Consider the following 24,384-nt stretch of genomic DNA (forward strand, 5'->3'; position numbering starts at 1 on the left):
TACAAAAATTTTTAAAATAACGAAATACTCTAAAATTCCATCATCCACCCTTAATTCGAAGTATCAAACGAAATATCTGATCATTGCTGCCTAGAAAAGAAATTTCCACAAAGATGTATCGCGGATCGAATCACGAGCACCTGATGAGTTAGAATATTTACCTTTATCCAGTTTAATTCGTCGCGAGGACGGCACGCACACGCTGGCAGAAGCGGAGGAGGCGTCATTTGTCGCGGATAATCCTCTCCAAGCTCGTACGTCATTAGAAATTCAAATTCCGCCGATGGGATGATGGGGCGGGAGTGGAAGGAGCAGAAGAAGAAGAGGAGGACGGTAAAACGTGACTGAATGCGTGAGCTCATTATGCATTCGTCTTGCTTCCGCCGAAGACGCCGCTGATTATCGGTACCTTCTGCTTACAGCTGTTAAGGCCATTGTCTCGGGAAGAGGCTTTCAACGAGGAAAGCTCGAAAGCTTCCTTCGGCCTTCCTGCGACCTCGTAGGACGCTTTGTTTTTTCGTCCCCGAAGGATTTCTCTCTGGTAACTTCAATTGTTTGATCCGTCGGCAAATTGGGACGACGGGAAATGAAGATCTCGAATTTCGGATGGGAAGGACAGTGAATCGCGATAACAAGGGCTTATCCGCGACGTTGAGTTTCGTTCCGACTATCTCGTTACATTTTTATGATACGTGCAATTTCGTTTCATTGCAGCTTTTCAAGAATGAAAAACAACCGAGGAATATTTCCCGCCATTTTTATGGCTCGCAGTTTTTACAGTTCGGAAATAGGATAAATGGAAGATATATGTTGATACAATGATAAAAATTATGGTTACGTTGCAGCTTGTGGATATTTCAGGAATAGAATAATAGTGGGCTAAATGAAAAATTTAAAAGAAGCGAATTTATGGCATATTCTGAATTGCGATAATTTATATCGCGACCTAATGAAGATAAAGATAAAAGATAATGTAATGACATCGACAAAATGATAAAAGTTGAAAAATTGGATTAAATTTGTAGCTGAAATAAATTTATAATTTATTTAAAACTGAAAACTTAAATATACCGAAATAAAATATATTAGTGTATATAACATAGACCAATTAATAATTAATAATCACTGTCACGTAATTATATATATTATATTTTTATATATATTATATATTTTGTCACGTAATATAGGTAAAAGAAGTAAGCAATGGAGAAATGAAAAATATATAAATAATATAACAAAATATTGTTCACTTATTACGAGTGAATTTTGTTAATAATTTTGTTAATAATTTAACGAGTCTTTTGCAGTACGCGGTTTTGAATAATGTCAAGTAAAGAATGAATATTTGCAGTGACAATAAAGGATCGTTAGTACAATAGCTTGTAAGAAAATGGCGGGTTTCTAGGAAGACTAGGAGTGCCGGAAACCGGAGACCAGTCGTTTAAACGTGTTTAACACGTGTCAGCCAAATGTTAACCTTCCTTCCTTCTCTCTTCTCTGGCAAATCGACGAACCTAACGAAAAGCTGCCACATTTTTCAACATTCGAGTGTGTGGCACGTGACAGCACGAGCCCCTCTCTGAGGCCATTTTGCCAATCGCAAAGACCGTGTCAAAGAAAGAAGATAGACCACCTAGTGGCCACGAGCCATTGACACTTATGGTTTCTCTATTCTTCTCAAAAATCCGCGTTTCTTTACTACTTATTTTATATCTCATTCCGTTATAATACAATTCGTGCTTAAATTTATTAGTTATGAATCTATAATTTATGGAATTACCTCTTAACGATAAATTAATTTCTATTAGCCATCCTCGATAATTGATAAAATTTAATAATTTTAATAATAAAATTTTAGAATTTTAATGATAAAATATTAGAATTTAATAATTTTAATAATATAATTTTAGAATTTTAGGATTTTATTGATTAAATTTAAAAATTTTAGAATTTTAATGATAAAATTAAAAATGTAATAATTTCAGTCGCTCTTTTAGATCATATTTTATTAACAAATTATTAAGTTAGTCTATTAGTTAGCTTCGTTGACAAATTAATTAATTTTTACATGTACCTGTTATTTTTAACAATATGTACGAAACGAATATTTGGTATAAAATGCTGGTATAAACTATTTTCGAAATTTTCGTACATTTCTGAGGTATGATATCGTGGAACGAGCTATAGTATATTATTTAATACCAGTTTCTAAGTGGCACGAAGTAATCCATAGTTAGGCATCAGGGTATCGAGGTGTATGCCAAGTCCATAAATAATTCAAGCAACAGTTACCGCGGCAAACAATCTTAATTCTCCGTTAAAACTCGAGAACACCGTTCCCTTTTGCAATTAAAACGTTCTCTACCTGTCCTCCTCTCGCACCCTCACTCCTCTCTTTTCGATCTTCCAGATCGCAGCCGTTAAGGCTACCTTCCTGAACGCTTTTATTTCTATATTTTCCCATTATTTTATATTATTTCTGATTTCTCACATCATATCCAGAAATTTCCATTACTTCCAATCCCTTCAATTATATCCTGACAAAAATCAAGAATATCGCAAATGAAACTAATATTCCAGGATCATAAATTAAATCATTTAGTGATGAGATATTTGTATACAGGTTTAAATCTGACTGAATACAGCCATTCGCGTCCTTTAAGCACCAAAAGGCCATAAATCAACTGAAAATTAAACCTCCCTGAAGAAGCATAAATTTTCAATGTACGAAATTCGTGTGACAAATATTAATATGCAAATTCGGAAAATTTTAAATATGCAAAATTGGCTGTACTAATTTACCACGATTTTTCATTATCACTCACCTGTCAATAATTTATTATTCACAAATTACCCTAAAAATGGAAAATTCACCCTTCGTCTCATCATCTATCAACGATATTAATAAATTATTCATAATCTCCTTTGAAAGCAGGCAATCTCCACCATGCAAGATTTACTATACCAATTCACCTCGTTTTTCCATCAAATATCACTTGTCAATAGCATTCATAAACAATTCACAAACTTCCCTGAAAAATTGATTTCTCCAACACACCGAAGAATCATCGAAATCATCCGTTTCTCGTGGAGTAGACGAGAAAGAAGATTTCCAAGTGGACTCTGCCATTTCCGATTCCTCCATCACAGATCCCCTGTCTAATGGTACAATCACTCACGATAACGTTATCCCCTGTAACAGCGCGAATTCCGTAGCTCCACGTACATACGGCACTCGAGCGGACATGGCACGAAACGCGAGCAATATTACTTATACTTGCCAACCGGCGCAGCAGCCGGCGATGATCAGCGCGATAAACGGTTCTCCGTGCGCGCAACCTTGTTGCGCCGTGTGTTATTAAGAATCCCGATTATTTCGACGGATCGTTCCGCCGATTACGTGCAACAGCCTAATGCTCCTCGCGGTGGGGGGAAAGAGCGCGACGAAAGGGGTCACAATGCACCGCACCGAAAGGAAACGTGCCCCTCCGCGGCAGAGCAGGCCTCACCGCGGGAGGAAACCCACGCTCCGCTCTGTTTCCGTACGCACATGCGTGACAGACACGCTAGCGTGCACGCGCGCGGCACTAACCTTACCCCAACTGGAATTCTTTGTGGCCGCTGCTGGTCGCGCGTGCGCGCACGCACGCGATGCTCGTGGTACCCTTCGCGGGGATCCACGGGAACATCTCGAAGGACTATACCGGCTTCGTTTTTTCTCTCCTCGCTCTTTTTAACAGGGTTTCCCGAGATTTCGAGAGGTGAGCACGTTTTCGCGATTCTTTGAGGTTTTTCGCAGATAAGGTACTTGGTCGTTGAGGTTATTGCTGAGAGAAAGGTTAGGTTAGGTTTGGGGATAAGGACGAAGTGGATTTGAGCCCATTTTTGTAGATACATACTTCCTTTGCGATTGTATTTTGATCGTTCTTGAAATTATAGGTTAGATTAGGTTAGGTTTCTCGATTGGTTTGTTTTGTAAATAACGAAATTTGAAATGCCGAGTGTGGGTGTATTATAGTGATTCTTCGAGGCTTCTAGTTGTTGGGAAGGAAGAATTAGGTTAGGTTTCAGTTGTTCTTGAAATAATAGGTTATGTTTGGTTTATTTTATAAATAACGAAATTTGAAATGTTTGGATGGAAGTGTATTATGATGATTCTTCGAGGCTTTCAAAAATACTTTACACAATTATTGAGGTTATTTTTGGGAAAGAAGGATTAGGTTAGATTTGTCGATTGATTTGTTTTGTAAATAACGAAATTTAAAATGTTTGGATGTACTTAGGTGTATTATGGTGATTGTTCGAGGCTTTCAGAAATTCGTTGCACGATTGTTGAGGTTATTTTTAGGGAAGAAGAGTTAGGTTAAGTTTGAGTGGTTCTTGAAATAATAGGTTATGTTTGGTTTATTTTATAAATAACAAAGTTTGAAATATTAAGATGTAAGTGTATTATGGTGATTCTTCGAGGTTTGGTTTGAGCGGTTCTTGAAATAATAGGTTATGTTTGGTTTATTTTATAAATAACGAAATGGGAAATGTTTGTATTTTTACTTTGTTAATTTTGTCAGGTTATGTGACTTGTGCAGTTAATAATGGCGGTCTAGAAGTTCTTCGCGGTACTTTTCATTGTTCCAATTGCACGGATTTAGGATTTCGTTGCTATGATCGGAATGTTTCACGACTTCTCGAACGTGGCTGTTTCTGCAGGAATGTTGTGGCAATACTTCACGTCTTGCGGATTATACAGGAATCCGAATTCCTATATTCCTAGGAACTAGTGATCTTAATTATATCAAGCTAGGAAATATTCTCCTATGATTTAAAGTATAATAGAACCTATCAATTAATCTGTATAAGATAATCAAAGACTAAAAAATTAACAATTACCCTTGAATTATTTCCCTTTTATCAACAAAGAACCCCAATCTACCAATATAGAAAATTCCTGTATAATTTAAAATATAATAAACTAGAACAATTAACCTCAAAAAATAATCAGCAAAATTCACAAATAATTTTGTCACGATCACATATAATCAGCTGCCAAGAACCTCGAAAATCCTCAACCACCCTCGAATAACTTATCTTCGACCACCAACCAACCCGATCCCTCCTCACCCTCAAATTCCTGGCAGAATTTCGTCTTTCACCCCAAAAGGGCCTTCGAATTTTGCAGCGAGCCCTGCCACCATCCCCACCCATCGAACTCCACCACGAAAGCGATTCGCGCGAGCAATTATATTTAGTCGTGGCGCGTCTCGCCTTTCGAGGAATATACCCTCGGTTTCCCTTTTACACTGTTCACGCACACCAACGCACACGTATGTGATCGTCGATTTCGCTTCTCCGTTCGCTCTCCTTGTTTATCTCGAAATAACGCTGCTTAGTCGCACATGGGCGTTTCTTCTGGCCACTGCCAGATGCGTGGGTGGTGGCAGTGAAGAGAAGAGAAGGAGAGCACGAATGACGGTCACATGGCATCGTCGCGGACTCCTCTTCTGCCCTGACTTGTCAGTATTCCGTGAAGTGTTGTGCCGTGACTGCGTGCGGCCATCCTTCGTGCGCAACCCCACGCAACACCGCTTCTAAATAGGGTCCTAGAACCCTATCTCCCTCCGTTTTTCCCGGTTCCGAGTCCACTTCAACCTCATCGCGAGTCCGAGTTGCCCGATCCCAGAAATTCGTTCAGAAAAATGACAGTCTGTCGTTAAATCGACGAAACGCATCATCAGAAGATCTCAAAGAAGAAGCAAAGTGTCGGGATGGAAAAATTGCGGATCGAATCGCATCCCTGATAGTGACAGAGAGCTAGCTCTGTGAGAGATGAGCTTCTAAGGCTCCTCGCAGTGTGCGCGCTTCTTCGAAGGCTCTCTGTTTGAGGAAGAGAGTAGGGTTCCGAGAAGAGACGTGGGTGAAATCGAAGTTGGCAGGAAGCTGAGGGGTTATTACGAGGATGGAACTCCGGAGACATCTCGGTTAGCGTTTGAGCAAGATCAGCGTTTGAAGAGACTCCGAGACTCGTGGAATGGACTTGGAACGTGGATAAAATTGGAGTTCTGACGATAAAATAGGGTCAACTGCAACGGAGATAAGGACTCGGAGATACCTCCGTGTTTCTTCGATGATTTCTGGCTTGATGGAGAAGGAGTGGCCTGAAGTGCCTGGGAACTAACCTTCCGATGGAAATTGGATAGAAATTTCTCGGGGCAAAGTAACCGGAGGGACGTTTCAAGTGTACCTCTTCGACTGGTTTCTATTTACATCCAAAATAGAAGTTCCATTTCGAACTTCTGCTTATCGATTTTCTCTCTTTAAAATTCCACGAGTGACAGTCGATGGGAAACGAGTGTGCCCAGTCCTATAATTCGATTTGGGAATTGCTCGAGGAGTTTGGAGGTCGAACCGTCTAAAGATAGCGGTTCGAAATTTAAAATTCCACGAGTGACAGTCGATGGGAAACGAGTGTGCCCAGTCCTGTAATTCGATTTGGGAATTGCTCGAGGAGTTTGGAGGTCGAACCGTCTAAAGATAGCGGTTCGAAGGTCCCGCCGTGGAATTTGGCTGCCATTTTGGGAAGTTGGACGAGGGAAGAATTAGAAAATAGATCGACGGGCTCGTTTTATCGTTTGGCTGTAAAACTTTCGAAACTTTGCCTCGCGAATTTGGAAGCAACTCGGGGCCCGGGGTGCTAGTCGGGATGAAGGAGATGGCGCGCGGAGCGTGGAAGAAAATGGCGCGTACGTGAGGACCGTTGGCTAGGATCCTTCAAAGGGATATTGTAATCGGTGTTGGCCACTTTTCGAGAAGTGTATCGAAGTCCAAAGCGAGCAAGAAGCCTGTAGCAGCGTCGTTCAGCGTCGTCTGAACGCGCGCCGCTGAAGTGCGCTTTGATGCGTTGCTTCAAGAGCACGGAATAAAAAGGAAGTTATCGAATCGTTCGAAGGGTCTCGTTACGAACGAATAATGCTACCTTTCATGCGCTGCTTTCGTCCATTCGCGTGGACAAAAAGAACCGTAGCCTCGAGTGCCTTTTCTTCGAAGACCTGATCAAGTGTGCACACCTTCGTTAATTGCGGGTACCACGTCCGCTTCTAGTTGAAATTTTACTGGTGGAAAACTGAAATCATTAGTAGAAGAGTACAAAGAGTGTAGAGAAAGACATATATATCCAAAATCGAAGAAACGATCAATTTTGAAGCCCAAAGAAGAGAAGATGGTTCGAGGAAGAATGGACTTTTCGAGAAGCAACGAGTGTTCTTTTCAACGATTGTCTAGGGGAAATTAAGGTAGGATGATTATAGTTATGTATTGTAGAAATGAAAAGCACGTGTGAACTGAGTTTGTTATATTTTTATGGAATTTTTATGTCTTGGCTATTATTGCCAGGCGAGATTAGGTATTTTCGTTAACAGCTCGTCGACATTCCTTTGCTCTGGCAATACCTTAAGGCGGGTTTACATTCGTCGTTTCGAAAATACGTTTTCTCGAACGGAAACACGATTTCTCTCCATCGAGGAAGAATATTGTTCTCGCAACGCGGAGCACGTGGACGATCAGCTGATCGAACGACCATGTCACTTTCCACGAAACTGAAACCGCCTCCATCTTTGATCTCTCTTTGTTTGCTATTTTTATATGAATAAAAATATCAATTTTTATTCATATTTTTGTCCTCGATGTTTTTGATATAATTTCTGAAATAAAAATTAAAAAAGAAAAAAGGAAAATCAAAATTAAAATTGGCGGGAATATTATTTCTCTTGGATTCTTGATTTAAATCATTATTATGATTATGGGAATATACAGTGGCTAATTAAAATTAATTACACTCCCAAAGCACAATTTATAATTAAATTTTTTGATTTCATCGGCATACGGGTTAATTTTAGAAATAATTTACGATATTCGTAATATTAATTTAATAATAATTTAATAGAAACGTGCTACTCGATATTTTGGGAAAACGTGACAAATTTTTAGCATTTCTTTTCTTTTGTAAATATTTTTATAGCGAGGAAGCCTTCGAGTATTTCTCCCTCTTTAAACGACGAATTAAAATTTTTGTCTACGTGCATTTCGACATTTCGCCGGGCCCAAATAGCTGACGTTCGAGCATGCTCCAGCGTCGAATACTTTTAAGGCGTCCACGTCGAGAAATCTGTACGAATATTCCATTAGGAATTAGGCAGGCGGCTCGCAGTGTATATTAATAGATCGAACCTGACAGCCGAACCTAACCAGACGCTCGAACGTTACACGCGAATTCGTTTCGTTGGTACTTCCAACCCGACCTCGATGTGAGTTGTATTTTTGTACGTTTATATAATTCCCGCATCGTTTACCATTTTTTCCGCTCCAGTGTCCACTGACTGTGGTGGAATGTCGGAAAACGCACGCGTAATCGAGAATTTTCATTTGTCGAGAAAAATTCGCGAATACGGTGCCTGTTAGAGGATCTGTTAGATACAACATGGCACCTAAAATGGCACTTAAAGTAGCACCAAAATTGATACTTAAAATTGCACCCAAAATAACTCCTAAAATAGCACCTGAAATGGCACCTAAAATAGCACCTAAAATGGCACCTAAAATGGCACCTAAAATGGCACTTAAAATGGCGCATAAAATGGCACTTATAATGGCATCTAAAGTGACACTTAAAATGGTTAATGGCTAGAACAGCACCGAAAATAGCACACAAAATGGTACTTAAAATGGCACTTATAATGGTACTTAAAATGGTACCTAGAATAGCGCTTAAAATGTCATCCAAAATGGCACTTAAAATGGTAGCTAAAACGGTGCAAAAGCATTTAAAATGGTGCTTAGAATAGCACCAAAAATGGCATTCAAAATGGCACTTAAGATGGCACGACTGTAGCACGTGCACAGTAGGATGTTTGGATAGCGACGAGAACGATTTGGAATTATTTCATTGGTCCAAGTGGATGACGTCTATCGGCGTTTTAATTAGACACTTGCTTTTGGACTGGTAAATAGAATTTTAGTCGCGTGTCAATATTTCACGAGATAATTCGGAAGTGACCAGGAGGGAGAAAGTTCGTGTAAACACTCGAGGTATCCAAACTTTTCCGTGCTTCTGACTCCAAAAATACACGTTTACTTACCGAATATTTTAAACGTAAGTTTTTCTTTCCTTCTTTCCCTTTTATTTTATTTCGAGATTATTTTGTGAATTTTTTCAAAATGGCGCGTGATTCCCGACTCCTTCCCATGTATTAATAACTTACACACGAATCGTTCAATATAATTAATTCCATTTTTTTAATTTTCTCGAATATTATATTTAAAATAAATATCTGCTCGAGTTGATCGAATTGGCAAATAATTGACTCATGTTAAATTTTCATTATATTCGTGTAATTTTCAGATAGGTCCAATTTGCAAAATTGGGGAACAATGTTTTTCTTTATTAATAGCGTAACAGATTTTGAAAATTTTTTTGAAATTTCACTGCAAGAACTTCTTTGTTACCATTTATTATTGTCTATTACCCCCTGTTGTGTTGTTATTATTGTTTTCTCGAGAGTAGAACAAATTACATCGCTGCAGGTAAGGGGTTAATTGCATTAGGTTTCTGGTCTCGTGCATGGTTGATAATAAATTCAGGTATCAGTTTGGGAGAAAGTATGCATGATCCAAAAAGAGAAACCGAAACGTGCTTGCGCCAAATTCGATCTCGGGACCTTGATCCACGAGAAACGACGTAAGAGTGGATGATCGAGCGTGCATGTGCACTGCGTGGGTCCGAGATGGTGCCATAAACGCGGCGCGTTGCGTAACCGACGCGTAAAAATGCGTGTCACGTGCGAATCACGCGATTTTCGATCCGTCGCGGAAGTTAATGTAATGATCTACGACGATCGACGAGACTTTGTTCGAGGTTTCTTTTTCGCTTCCCTTTCCGAGGAAAATAATCGATAGCGAAATAATCGATAATCAAAATTTGGTAGAAATGTAGGTTTCAAATTTGAATCGTAGATTTTAAAATAATCGATAATCAAAATTTGGTAGAAATGTAGGTTTCAAATTTGAATCGTAGATTTAAAAATAATCGATAATCAAAATTTGGCAGAAATGTAGGTTTCAAATTTGAATCGTAGATTTTAAAGTAATCGATAATCAAAATTTGGTAGAAATGTATGTTTCAAATTTGAATCGTAGATTTAAAAATAATCGATAATCAAAATTTGGCAGAAATGTAGGTTTCAAATTTGAACCGTAGATATTAAAGTAATCGACAGCGAAATAATCGATAATCAAAATTTGGTAGAAACGTGGGTTTCAAATTCGAATCGTTGATATTAAAATAGAAAAATTTTAAAAACTTCCTATATGCTTTTTATTATTATATACTGAATGTCTCGTGTAAACATCTCTATAAATTATAATTAATAGTATTAGAAATATTTCCCATGCAATTTAAATAGTATAAAAAGCTACTATAGCAATCTATTGCCACAAAAATTAAGTATTTCGAAAATACTCGTGGAGTAAAAATTCGTCAATTTCAACAAATTATATTTAATCGAATATTTTTTTATTAAATCGCATTTAATTTTAATTCTGCGAATCAAAGGTCGTTTCAAGGTTAAATTATTATGCATATATATACTTTGGCAACAGTTGTACAGAGGAAGATCTACACTCAAAAAAAAGAAAAAAAAAAAAGAAAAACTCGGTTTAGTACAAATATTTTATTTTTAAACCAGAAAAATAAAGAAACATTTTTCGTTTTATATTATAACTGGTTAAATTTTGATAGTATACCCTCTATATCTATATTCCTCCATTGAAAGAGTTCTTTAACAAAAGCGTATTTTAAAAGGTTTCTATTTTTTATTTTTATTTTTATTTTTATTTTTAAGGCAGTTGCAAAAGTTGGCCGGAAAGAAAGTTTTTATCCAGGGTTGTTTGACTTCAAGCAAGTACAGAAATCGCGAGATAGAAATCCTCGAGTGCCCGAGCTACTTCCCCTTCCCTCTCCCCCCCCCCACTCCTTCTTGCCAAAAAGCAACGGAACAGTCGAGAAAATTTGAAATTCGGATAGGAGGCAGTCGAAACGAGTCGTCGTAGTACGGTGCTATTTTTGCCTCAAGGTGAAAAAGAAGTTCGTCGATCTGGCGGGTCAAGCTGAACTGCATTTAATTTGTTGTACGTAGTTGGTGCACCGCGATGCAGCACCTGCCAGCGATGAAAAAAAGCAGCGCATCCGACGGTGCACGTGCCTCCATAAGAGGGGCGTACGCGCATTAACTTTTACGCGAGGTCGTTCCTTTACGTGTGACGCGCCGTTAATTAACATGGAGTGCGTAAATTAAACCGATCCGTAAATCAACGAACCGTGCCCGTTTTGCCTTTTGCACTTTCTAGAGTGACAACCTAGTCCCGTTAGGATTCTAAGATTCGCGGGTTCTAGGGTTCATGGACTCTGAGGTTCGCGAATACGAAGATTCGTGGACCCGAATATTCGTTGAGTATTCGAGTATTCGTAAATTTTGGGATTCGCATTCGTTCGATAAAGATTTTAATCGTTGGAGTCTGGGATCCATGGACCTTAGTATTCGCGAACTCTGGGATCCGTGGACTCTAAGATTCATGGATTCTAGGATTCACGGACCCCCTAGAATTTATGGTCTCCAGGTTTCGTGGACTCTAACATTCATCGTTTGAAGGTTTATGTACAGTAAGGTTCATGGAATCTAGGATTTATGGACTTTAACATTCATGAAGTTTAGAATTTATGGTCTCTAGGATACGTGGACTCTAGCATGCGTGAACCCTAGAATTTATGGCCTCTAGCATATATGGACTCTGGCTTGCATGAACCCTAGGATTTATAGACTCTAATGTTCGTAAAGAGTAGCAAGCATTTTGGATTTATGGACTTTAAGATTCAGGGATTTTTGCATTTATGGACCCTAGAATTTATGGACTTTAGGATCCATGGACTCTAAAATTCAAAGACTTTCACGTGCATGGACCCTAGAATTTATGGACTTTAACATTCATGGATTCTGAAATTCAGGGACTGTAACATTTACGGACTCTAGGATCCATGGACTCTAAAATTCAGAGGCTTTAACATTTATGGACTCTAAGATCCGTGGACCTTAAGATTCATCGAGCCCAGGTTTATGGACTTTAAGATCCATGGAATCTAGGATGCATTTAGGATTTATGGACTCTAGGACTCATGGATCCAAAACTTTTCTGAATTTCAATGAATTCGTAGATCCAAAAATAGATAGATTCAAAGAATCGTGAACTACAAAATTCATGATCTACAGAATTTAGAAATTTCTAGATTCGTGGTTTTCAAAATTTAAGCTTTTCATGGATTCACTATGAAAAGGTTCACAAACTCTGAGATTACGAGGCTCCTAAATATTCGAACTTTAATACTGCGGCACTTTAAGTTCTCCTTTGAGTTAAAGACCATTTTCCCGACGCAGTCATATCCCTAATAGAAGGTGAAGGAAGATTCAAAGAGTCGTTTCACGGAAAGCCGAACACGTTCAAAAATTCTTGGAGCATTGTAAAAAATAAAAAAAAGGAACTTAAAATATCTCGTGAAAAGAAAATGCTACGTTATTTCTGGAGCACCCTATATAACAACCAAAAGTAGACCGCGACTGTAACCACACGAAGCATATATATGCATATACATGTACATATCCATATAAATAATTTGAGTTAAATGAAACAACTAGTTACACAGTTAGCGAGGACAATACGAAGATAATGGCGGTAACTACGAGCATATGTCGAGAAAAATGGCGGCAGTCCAAGTAACGCGACGACGGGACAATGAAAACGCAAGTGACAAGGTCATTTATGACTCATTTACGAAAATTAGTGTACTTTTCATATGACGATAGCAAATAGTTCGTTTATGCATCTCCCTGTTTTCGTTTACGAAACTTTCTAACCAAAGCAAATCGACGTTTCGGTGGTCAAGGTCATTTGAAAGACGTATCCCAACAAACAACAGTAAAAGCGTTGCTTGAAATCCTTTTGAAATAACTTAGACATCAACGAAACGAAAAGAAAAGAAAAAAGAAAGAAATATATATATAACGGTGCACACTTAAGTATCACATAGTTTAGCCCGCTTAATTGTCACGGGATTACCCCCACCAATTTCTAGAACTGCTTCCACGAAGCAACACGTTTAGCTAGTGTACCTAATTCATTTACTGGCACAAAAATACACAACACTTGTTCTGTCATTTTGTATGACTTAAACGAGTAAACAATCGATAAAAGGAAGCCAAATGTTTATCGGAACACTATCATTCGAAACAAACAGAGCGACAATTAATACCAGAACTACCATCCTATAATGAATAGCTAACTATGTCATGTCAATAATTATAACGACACATCAGAGACAAATAGCTACGTGTAATTATATCTCAACCCGAATAAAAATCAGGCTAAATTTTGCCAGATGCAATTAAATGTTTTCAGAAATTCTACGATAATGACACAATATCCGAAATAAGCAATTTCAATCGCTTCGTCGTTTCCAGCGTTAAACGGAGTCCACCGCTTTCGAAAAACAACGAACCAACACTCGCGGGAGAAATAAAGCCTCGTGTCCCGTTTCCACGAACCGTGTCTCAACAGCCCGAGCACCGTTTCCCAGAAGTCGCGAAACTTCGTGTAGAAACGAGCGCGAACCGACGACATTGCGCCGAATGCGTGACAATTTATGCTCCGCGGTGATTCGACCCATCAGCTGATCCATTTGGACAGGGGAGTAAATCAGATGCTTTCATGGGAACGATAACCCTAGCAGCGCCCCCTCCGCCGCTCGCCGCGCCATCTGGCTCTTCTGGCACGTTCCACCGTTCCCTTTCTCTCTCTGTCGCACGCCGGTCGACGGAAGCCGAACGAAAATAGTCCGTGCTGGTCCGACCGGGGCGACACGGGGAGAAGACGGAATGAGAGGCTCTCGGTCACGAGATCTCTCGAGAAACTCACGGGTCCCGACGAGGACACCGCGAAGGACGTGAATTCTTACTGAACTGGGAATGTAATTGGAGAGTTATCACAGAAGTTAGAGTTAGAGTTACCACAGAAGTTAGAGTTAGAGTTACCACAGAAGTTAGAGTTAGAGTTATCGCAGAAGTTAGAGTTATCACAGAAGTTAGAGTTATCGCAGAAGTTAGAGTTATCACAGAATTTAGAGCTATCACAGAAGTTAGAGTTATCGCAGAAGTTAGAGTTATCACAGAAGTTAGAGTTATTGCAGAAGTTAGAATTATCACAGAATTTAGAGTTATCGCAGAAGTTAGAATTATCACAGAATTTAGAGTTATCGCGGAAGTTAGAGTTAGAGTTATCACAGAAGTTAGAGTTATCGCAGAAATTAGAATTATCACAGAATTTAGAGTTATCGCGGAAGTTAGAGTTAGAGTTATCACAGAAGTTAGAGTTAGAGTTATCACAGAAGTTAGAATTATCGCAGAAGTTAGAGTTATCTCAGAAGTTAGAATTAGAGTTACCACAGAATTTAAAATTATCACAGAAGTTAGAGTTATCACGGAAGTGAATTTCTATAGAATTTCGGGGATGATATATGACCACGAACGTTCCGTACGTAGAGGGGACACGCAGTCGCGTGCGCGGTATATATTTTACCGACAGGGCGCGCTGCGTTGAAAGGGTTGCATCGCGCGAGGGTGAAGTGAACATTTTTCTAACACTAAACTTACTATGCTATATATACTATATTTACTATGCTCTATATATTATATTTACTATACTACACATACTATATTTACTATGTTACACGTACTGTATTTACTATATTATTTATACTGTATTTACACGTTTATTACCAGTTATTTGACAGGTGGTATAAGTCGAATATTTTTATTAAACACTATGAAAAATTACTTTATTAAATACTAAGATCCTAAAACCAGGACAAACGTATGCATTGGCGTCATATGCAAAATTTCTAAAATTCACTTAAATACCTAGGCTTTGCTTCGCGAAACGAGTAACCTCGTGGACGATAATGGCTTCCTTTTCTGACATACTTACTGGAATAGCAGCCACAAAGCACAACCAGTAGCATGTATAAAACAATATTTCACTTTGTTTCATCGTTTCGCTTTGCTCGACTTCCTTTGTGCTCTTCGAGCATCCATCGTTTCCTTTTTCACTCTAACAACGGCATCAGTACCCATAGCTATCGAATTCCCTCCAATTTACTCCAATTTCCTCAAATTTCCAACCTCCCTTGAAAAAAAGAAAAAAGAAATCAAGTGTAGGAAATCTCAAGAATAATCTCGAAAACACGAGTTCCTCGAGATACACCTCGCTTTCTTCTTCGTGACATACTCCGAGAACTTCGGTAATTACCGTGAACAATTTTCCAGCAACTTTCCACGATCCCGATAACCACCCTTCGGTACTGCTCGCACTTAGGCGAACGAAGTTCATGGAAGTGGCAAGTGCAGAGCCTTGGAATCCTCTGCGACAAGTTAGGAGCGAATTTTCTGCCAGCAGTTGCGAGCCCGGTCGCTCGAAAGCGAGCTCGAAGGAAGTGCATCCACCATTACTCTATGGAGTCCACGTGGCCGTGACTATGGGGGTTCCACGTAATTAACGTTCATTAATCGCGTGACAACTGGTAGATGTAGCACGGTGAATCGATAAATCGAAACCGATCGAAGGATTTTTCGAAAAATCGGAATTAAAATTAGAATTAAAATTGGAAGGAAAAATTCGTTTGGAAAAATTGGAATTAACGTTGGATGTTGTCTTATAGAGAGCCAGGTGCCAGTGGTGAGATGAATGCTGAACTGGTCTGCTTTAACGATCTTCCGAAATGCAGCTTTCAGGATGCAAATGAGGCGGGTGCAGGAGCTGTTGTGCAAGAATTTAATACCAGCACGCGTGGAACTACCGTTGCATGTCTCGGAATAATTATGCTTTGTAACACCTTGAGCTAATGTTATGAGGCCCGAGACAAGGGGAACCGCCGTCGGAAAATCACGAAAATTATAATGAGCTTGCACAGGATAGGCGATTATGTCTGCGTCCTCGTAGAGTGGGAAATTTAATTCGTGGGATAATTAGGGGGATCTTCGGAATTTTATGGAAATATTGCGTGAGAGAGGGAGGGAGGGAGTGGTGGAGAAAGAAAGGGAAGCTTAAAAGCCCTTTTATATGATAGTATTATCCTTTTTCAGTACGCGACAAAATAATAACACTCTATAATTTTCAATATTTTTCCAGTAACTTCGAAGATGTATATCTCGGTAAAGAAAAATCGTTTGATTATAAATGAAATTTGATTTTACAGCGGAAAGATAGTGCTATACGAAGCAGTTCATAAAAATTTTAGGAAAAAATTGAAGTCTTTGGAATATTTTTGTAAAGATAGCAAGAATTGATGCTTTATTATTTGCTTTATTCGATATTTTATTTATTTATTTCATAAACCTAAGATGGTAGGCTGTTTTCGTTTCCATATTCGGATTCTAAAATATATAAGCATTTCCATTATCAAAAATATTTGTTTTTTTGGTACCTGTGTTATCATTTTATTGCAGCCATTTTTCACATAAACGGATGAGATTTGTAGAAAGAAATGCAAACTGTAGTTGACATTTTTCTGTTATATCTCGATAAAGAAAAATCGTTTCATTATAAATCAAATTTGATTTTACAGGGGAAAGATAGTGCTATACGAAGCAGTTCATAAAAATTTTGGAAAAAAATTGAGGTCTTTAGAATATTTTTGTAAAGATAGCAAGAATTGATGCTTTATTATTTGTTTTATTCGATATTTTATTTATTTATTTCATAAACCTAAGATGGTAGGCTGTTTTCGTTTCCATATTCGGATTCTAAAATATATAAGCATTTCCATTATCAAAAATATTTGTTTTTTTGGTACCTGTGTTATCATTTTATTGCAGCCATTTTTCACATAAACGGATGAGATTTGTAGAAAGAAATGCAAACTGTAGTTGACATTTTTCTGTTATATCTCGATAAAGAAAAATCGTTTCATTATAAATCAAATTTGATTTTACAGGGGAAAGATAGTGCTATACGAAGCAGTTCATACAAATTTTGGAAAAAAATTGAGGTCTTAAGAATATTTTTGTAAAGATAGCAAGAATTGATGCTTTATTATTTGTTGTATTCGATATTTTATTTATTTATTTCATAAACCTAAGATGGTAGGCTGTTTTCGTTTCCAGATTCGGATTCTAAAATATATAAGAAGCATTTCCATTATCAAAAATTTTTTTTTTTGGTACCTGTGTTATCATTTTATTGCAGTTATTTTTCACATAAGCGGGTAAGATCTATAGGAAGAAATGTAAACTGTAATTGATACTCTTCTGTTAATTTAGGAAAATAGTTTGAGGAAGAGTTTCGTTATTGAATTGAAACAAAATATATAAATAAATTGTGTTTTTTCGGTAAGAAAGTGCCTCGTGCTTGGGTTGCTCGATTAAATTTTAATAGTTATCGGTGAATCTTAGAAAATCAGGGTCTCGGTGTTCGTTAGCGAGATTATGCTTGCATTTTTAATCTTCTTAGATTATCCTCGACCTTAATCCTTGAGAAGATAATACGATTAATTAGCTTGCTGCGATTGTGATGTAGAATTGCGTGGCTACTCTTAACTTCGATTACAATGATTTCATTTGTTCTGTGCAAATATTGTATAATATTTCCGATTTTTCTAACATTTTTCCGAAATACTACATTTTCACTAAACTCAAAAAAAAAAAAAAAAAGAAAAAGGAAAATGAAAGGAGAAAAAAGAAAGACACACATGGAGAAGGTGAATAATTTCGATTCTTCTACCAATATTTTGCCTTACCATTACGACTGAAATACGACATTTTCACTAATTAAACCAATTTCCACAAACACGTAAACTCAAAAAAAAAAGAAAAAGAAGAAAAATAAAAATGAAAAGTGGAAAAAAGGAAGATACACATATACAGTAGGTGAATAATTTCGATTTTTCTACCAACATTTTTCCCCATCATTATGACCGAAATACGACATTTTCGCAAATTAACCCAATCTCCACAAACACGGAAACTTGAAAAAGGAAAAGATGAAAAAAGAGAGACAGACAGAAAGCATGTAGTTTCGATTTTTCTACCAACATTTCTCCCGATGATTACGACCGAAATACGACATTTTCGCAGATTAAGCCAATCTTCGTAAGGACTGGAACCGAAGAAGAAAAGAAGGATAAGAAGAAAGCGAAAGAAAGCGAAACGAGTCGCGAGATCGCAAGCCAATATCGCGCGGATAGAAGGTGAATGGGACGGCCCGTGGCCCGATCCCTATTTCCCCTGAGCCACCCCGTGCCAACCACCATAAACCTGTCGCGGTTGTCGCGCGACACTCTCCTCTCCGCGTTCGCGCTAAATATAATATTCCCGCGTATTTTCAGCGATGAATGAAACGCACATGCTACCTCTGAATCGGCATACCCGCGAAACCGCGTGAAAAATCTTCTCCATATTTCTTCCCGAAAATATTCCTTTCTTTCCTCCCCCCCCAATTCGTCGGAATAATTCCCGATTTACGATCTCGAGATTCAGACAAGATTTCTAAGGGTAAAAATTGAACCACCGTTCTTTTCTTATCGTTCTCCTTTCGTTTTTGTCTTTTGCTGTTTTATCGATATTGAATTTCCTTATTTTTTAATTTTATTTTATTAATATTGCAATTCGACAGTGTATAGGGTGACTTTGGGGTTTCTAAGGGTAGAAATTGATCCACCCTTTTTTCTTATCGTTCCTCTTCTTTCGTTTTGGTCTTTTGCTGTTTTATCCATATTAAATTTTCATATTTTTTTATTTTATTTTATTAATATTGCGATTCGACAGTGTATAGGGTGACTTTGGGGTTTCTAAGGGTGGAAATTGATCCACCCTTTTTTCTTATCGTTCCTCTTCTTTCGTTTTGGACTTTTGCCGTTTTATCGATATTAAATTTCCTTATTTTTTAATTTTATTTTATTAATATTGCAATTCGACAGTGTATAGGGTGACTTTGGGGTTTCTAAGGGTAGAAATTGATCCACCCTTTTTTCTTATCGTTCCTCTTCTTTCGTTTTGGTCTTTTGCTGTTTTATCGATATTAAATTTTCTAATTTTTTTGTTTTATTTTATTAATATTGCGATTCGACAGTGTATAGGGTGACTTTGGGGTTTTTAAGGGTGGAAATTGAACCACCGTTCTTTTCTTACCGTTCCCCTTCTTTCATTTTTGTCCTTTGCAGTTTTATCGATATTTAAATTTTTCATTTTTATTATTTTATGATTATTATAATTCGATATCACGTAGGGTGGTTTTAGGGGGTGGAAATTTATTCGATCGGCTTATTTCTTTGCCTTCTTATTATATTAGTATTGCGATTCGATATTATGTAAGGTGGTTTAGGTTCGAGTTAGGTTGAAAATTAGGATTTTTTATTTTTTCTATATTCTTTGACTTTTTTTATTTTTTATTTCTTTTCGAGTGTACCGGTATTACGTTTCGACATCACGTAGGGTTTTAGGGTGAAAATTTATTCGACTGATTAATTTCTTTGGGTTTCCTGCTTTTATTCTTATCATTTTTACTATTTCCTTTTCAGATATGTCTCTCTGAAAGAAACTGGAAATTTTAAAACCGTGTTTTTCGGTCGCTTAATGCCGGAGATTAAAGAACCAGGGTGAAGTGAGATCGAATTTGAAGTGTCTTTTAAAAGGAAACCTGAAAAGCAGGAACTTCAGAGCGATACTTAAGTGCTGTACTTAAGTACTCCCATATTTTCTTTTTCTAAATTTTAAAACGGTCGTTCTGGAAAGAAAATTTTAATTCTTGGAAGATTAAAATTTTTATAAAATGTATGGAAACGTAGAAAATACCATAAGATCGATAGATCAATGATAAATTTCGTCCTTACTTCGAAAAACGTATCAAAATTGGCCCTTCGTTTCGTAATCGAGTTAGCCAAGAATAAAATTGATCAATTTTGATCAATTTATTATCGATTTATCCAATATTTTAACGAAGCAACGTCTGTAAATCGGAAATGAGAAATTTTTTTTCTCGAAAAGAAGCATTTCCGACTCATAGCTGACTCATCGCGAAGAACACTTGGCTCTAATTTTATTCATAATAAATTAATACCCTGTTTTAATTATCGACTTCTGCTAGACACTTAATTAAAAATTACAAGATCGCTCGACGCTCTATTATTTCTCAGAATGAGGCATTTATGCAGAAATGCTTCGAGAACATGTACACATGTATACACCTATCTTTGATGTAGTCTTTGATTAGTCTGTAACCAACTTATAACTATAATTACTCCTATATTTGTACCAATACGGTTACTATTCTATACAACTTCTACTGCAATTAATATAATGTACGATTCAATTCCTACTACAACTACTGCACCATAAAATTACTATTGTACTGTTTATATTTCTATATTACTATATTATATTGCAATTACTATATTATGCCACAACTAAACAATAACAATTTATAAATACAATTACTTTTATATCCCTAATCATTTTTATATCTATAGTCACTCCTGTATGTATAGTGATTTTTATTTGTATACTCACTTTTAATTACAAGAAATATCTACGTATACAATATACATACAATTTACGTATTATATAAATATAATATATTAATATATAAATTAATATATTGCGCTATTCAATTCCTGTTACAATTACCGTGCCATATAATTACTATATTACTATATTATATTGCAATTACTATATTATACCACAACTAAACAATAACAATTTATAAACACAATTACTTTTATATCCCTAATCATTTTTATATCTATAGTCACTCCTGTATGTATAGTGATTTTTATTTGTATACTCACTTTTAATTACAAGAAATATCTACGTATATAATGTATATACAATTTACATATTATATAAATGTAATTTACATGCAATATACACATTATATAAATGTAATATAAATATAATTTACATACAATTTACATATTATATAAATGTAATATACATACAATATACATATTATATAAATGTAATATAAATATAATTTACATAAAATTTACATACTATATAAATGTAATACACATGCAATGTACATATTATATAAATGTAATATAAATATAATTTGCATACAATTTACATATTATATAAATGTAATATAAATATAATTTACATAAAATTTACATATTATATAAATGTAATATACATACAATTTACATATTATACAAATATAATTTACATACAGTTTACATATTATATAAATATAATTTACATACAATTTACGTATTATAATACATATGCAATACACATATTATACAAATATAATATACATATAATACCCATATACTACATACACATAATATGCATAATACATAACATTGGAACGACAAAAACATGAATGACAGGAACCAAACGATCGCCAGTAACAATCATTGACCCTATCAGAGAATACTTTGAAAGAGAAAGAAATTTCTTTGTCATTTCTACCTCTTTTCTCGATAGATTTTAATTCATTTTAATAATTGGAATGCGTGTTCCTGTTGCAGAAGAGCGGAGCAGCGGCTGGTGCTCGTGGCAAGGGGTCAGCATGGCAGTCGGTAAGCATCGGCCGTTCTTGGACCAATCCGCGCTCACGTATCTCGGGGACGCTTTCGCACGCGAGTCACGCGTTTCACGCATAATCACGCGGGCCCACGTATCGCGGGCCCGGCTACCGCGTATTCCGCCCTCACCACGCGCATCTCTTCTTTCCTCTTCCCGCCTCCGCCTTTCGTGCCGTTCCTCCTCGCGTGAGCCAATGTCCTTGCCGACGAATCCTCGATCCTCCGCTGAAATCGACTTACCTGAAAGCCGGGAACGTTATTTCTGATCACCACCGAGAATTTCTAATTCCATCTGTATTTATAGCCACGCCGATCGTCCTCCAGATCTCTGCCTTGCCGCCCGATCCTCCCGCTTCTCTATTCGTTCCTCCGGCTTCGTTCAGAGACTTTATATATGAGCCGTTCACTGCACAAATCGATTAACTCCACTTTTTGAGAAATCTTAAATTCAAGTGTCAAAGCAATTGGTGTAGTCGTAATTTTTTATATTTATAATGACTTTCTCTGTTAATTAGGATTAACATCATTAAACGACAAACATTTTTTGGCCACTGAATAATAAATAATTTATTTCAGGGGGCACTTTGATTGACTCCGTACTCTAATGCAAATCGTTGTAATAATGCAACTCAAATGCACTAGCAAGCCATGAATGATAACGGCGAATTTTTCAGCGCCGTCTTATCGGAATTTAAGTAAAATTTAGCAAAATTTTAATTTATTAATTTTTTCGTTTGCCAAATCGATTGACTCTTCTAGTAACATAAAAATGGTGACATTACTAACGATTATCTTTTGCCTATTTTTTCTTACAAATTTTATACACAGTTAGACGAAAGTTACATTTGTATTTATGCATTCTACGATATTTATTTCGATTTAAATTATAAAGGGAATTTTGAAAAGCAATATACATGACTTCATTGCATTTCTCCACTTTTTGTTTTATGCAGTTAATCAATTTGTGCAGTGAACGGCTCATATGTAGTATTGGAAACCATTTTTTTTTTTCTTTTTTCCTTTTCGAGGAATTTCGTCTGTATGTTTAGTCCTGTTTATCGAATTTTTCCATTCATATTTCTTCATTTTAAATTATTTTTTTTTTCGTTCCGACGGAGGGCCCAATTTTTTGCTTTGTGAGTATCGATTCAGTTTTTCCTTTTTTAGATTTTGAATTATTTTTTCGTTTCGATGCGTGTCGAATTTTTTTTTTTACTGACAGTGAGTATCGGTTCCTTATTTTTTAATTTTGGAATTTTAGATTATTTTTTCGACCCGGTGCATATCGTGATTACTTTTTTATAGACAATGTGTGTCGATTCGGTCTGCTTTTAGATTTCGAATTATTTTTTCGCCTCGATGTATATCACGTTTTCTGGTCTGAATGTCGTTTCAATATTTTACAAAATTTTGAATTATTTCTTCGACCCGATGCGTGCAGAATTTTGTAAACCGAGTATCGATATTTCTTAAAAATTTTGGATTATTTCTGCTTTATCTCGATTATTTAGATTCCCGTTTATCGAAAAATGGTGAACCTTGGATTTAGATGGGGTGGAGATAGGGACAAAAATACTCGATTTTGTAAACCGAGTATCGATATTTCTTAAAAATTTTGGATTATTTCTGCTTTATCTCGGTTATTTGGATTCCCGTTTATCGAAAAATGGTGGACCGTGGATTTAGATGGGGTGGAGATAGGAACAAAAATACTCGATTTTGTAAACCGAGTATCGATATTTCCTTAAAATTTTGGATTATTTCCGCTTTATCGCGGTTATTTGGATTCCCGTTTATCGAAAAATGGTGAACCGTGGATTTAGATGGGGTGGAGATAGGAACAAAATGTCGGAGCTTTCGCGGGAGCAGAATTTCGGGAAGCTTTTTAGTTTTTCGAACACGTTCGAAAAGTGCACGAACAGGGGCGGAATCTGCTGGGGGATCTCGATCAGCGAGCAGAGAATCGAGACTCGAATTCGTAGGCGACAAACGTATTTGAAAATCGTTCTCGTTTCGCTTCACGTACTCTGCTCACGTAATCTCTATCGATCATGCAAATTCGAGGAATCTTCTACGATTTTCTGTTTCCTTTCCTTTCCTTACTTTCGCTTTCGTGTACACCTCTCGTGGGGAATATCGATCACAGAGTATCGAGATACCTCGTTATCTTTAATCGTTTGTCATCGGGCCGTTTAATTGGAAGCAAGCCTAGCGTTCGTGGAGGAAACAAAATGGCGCGAGGGGGTCAAGAAAAATCGGGAACGAAGCTGAAAGTTCGCTAATTGCGTGGAAGTTCGTTTGAAGGGATTCGAAACTTTTAACTGGGTTAATTGTAGCTCGCTAAAATTCGCCAAGAACGTGTAATGCTATTATCTCGTTATTTCGCAAAACATTTCCATCGTGTTTCCGCGAGAAGGAGCGACTCGAGTGATAAGGGGCCTCGCGCGTGCGTATAACGAGCAAGATAAAATAATTAAAACCCTCGGACTTGAAATAAAACATTTCAGGAGCTCGCACCGGAAAAACGAGAGGATTTAGCAGCGCGGGAAACACGAAGGAAAACAAGCACGGAATAATTTCAGGGGCCACAATAATCTCTATGGGATTCTATGGTTTTAACGTCGGCGATATTCCGGTATAAATTTCATTTAAAGGAAATGATTACGATCATCTCGGAATTGGTAAATTAATATCCGCGGTGTTGCAAAGAAAAT

At 37.0% G+C, this 24,384-nt stretch overlaps 1 protein-coding gene across 1 annotated transcript in view; it reads left to right on the forward strand.

Moving 5' to 3' along the window:
- Window positions 1–6,441: 6,441 nt before the first annotated feature.
- Window positions 6,442–24,384, forward strand: part of stumps (DBB domain-containing protein stumps) — a 64,035-nt gene continuing 46,092 nt past the window's right edge. Inside the window, exons 1-2 of the mRNA XM_017906695.1 lie at window positions 6,442–7,286; window positions 21,614–21,664. Of these exons, the coding sequence (XP_017762184.1) occupies window positions 21,655–21,664 (10 nt within the window). The 5' untranslated portion in view covers window positions 6,442–7,286; window positions 21,614–21,654. The remainder of the gene's footprint in view (window positions 7,287–21,613; window positions 21,665–24,384) is intronic.

This window comes from Eufriesea mexicana, unplaced genomic scaffold (genome assembly GCF_001483705.2).
Source record: "Eufriesea mexicana isolate 0111107269 unplaced genomic scaffold, ASM148370v2 scaffold5767, whole genome shotgun sequence".
In the NCBI taxonomy this organism is placed as follows: domain Eukaryota; kingdom Metazoa; phylum Arthropoda; class Insecta; order Hymenoptera; family Apidae; genus Eufriesea; species Eufriesea mexicana.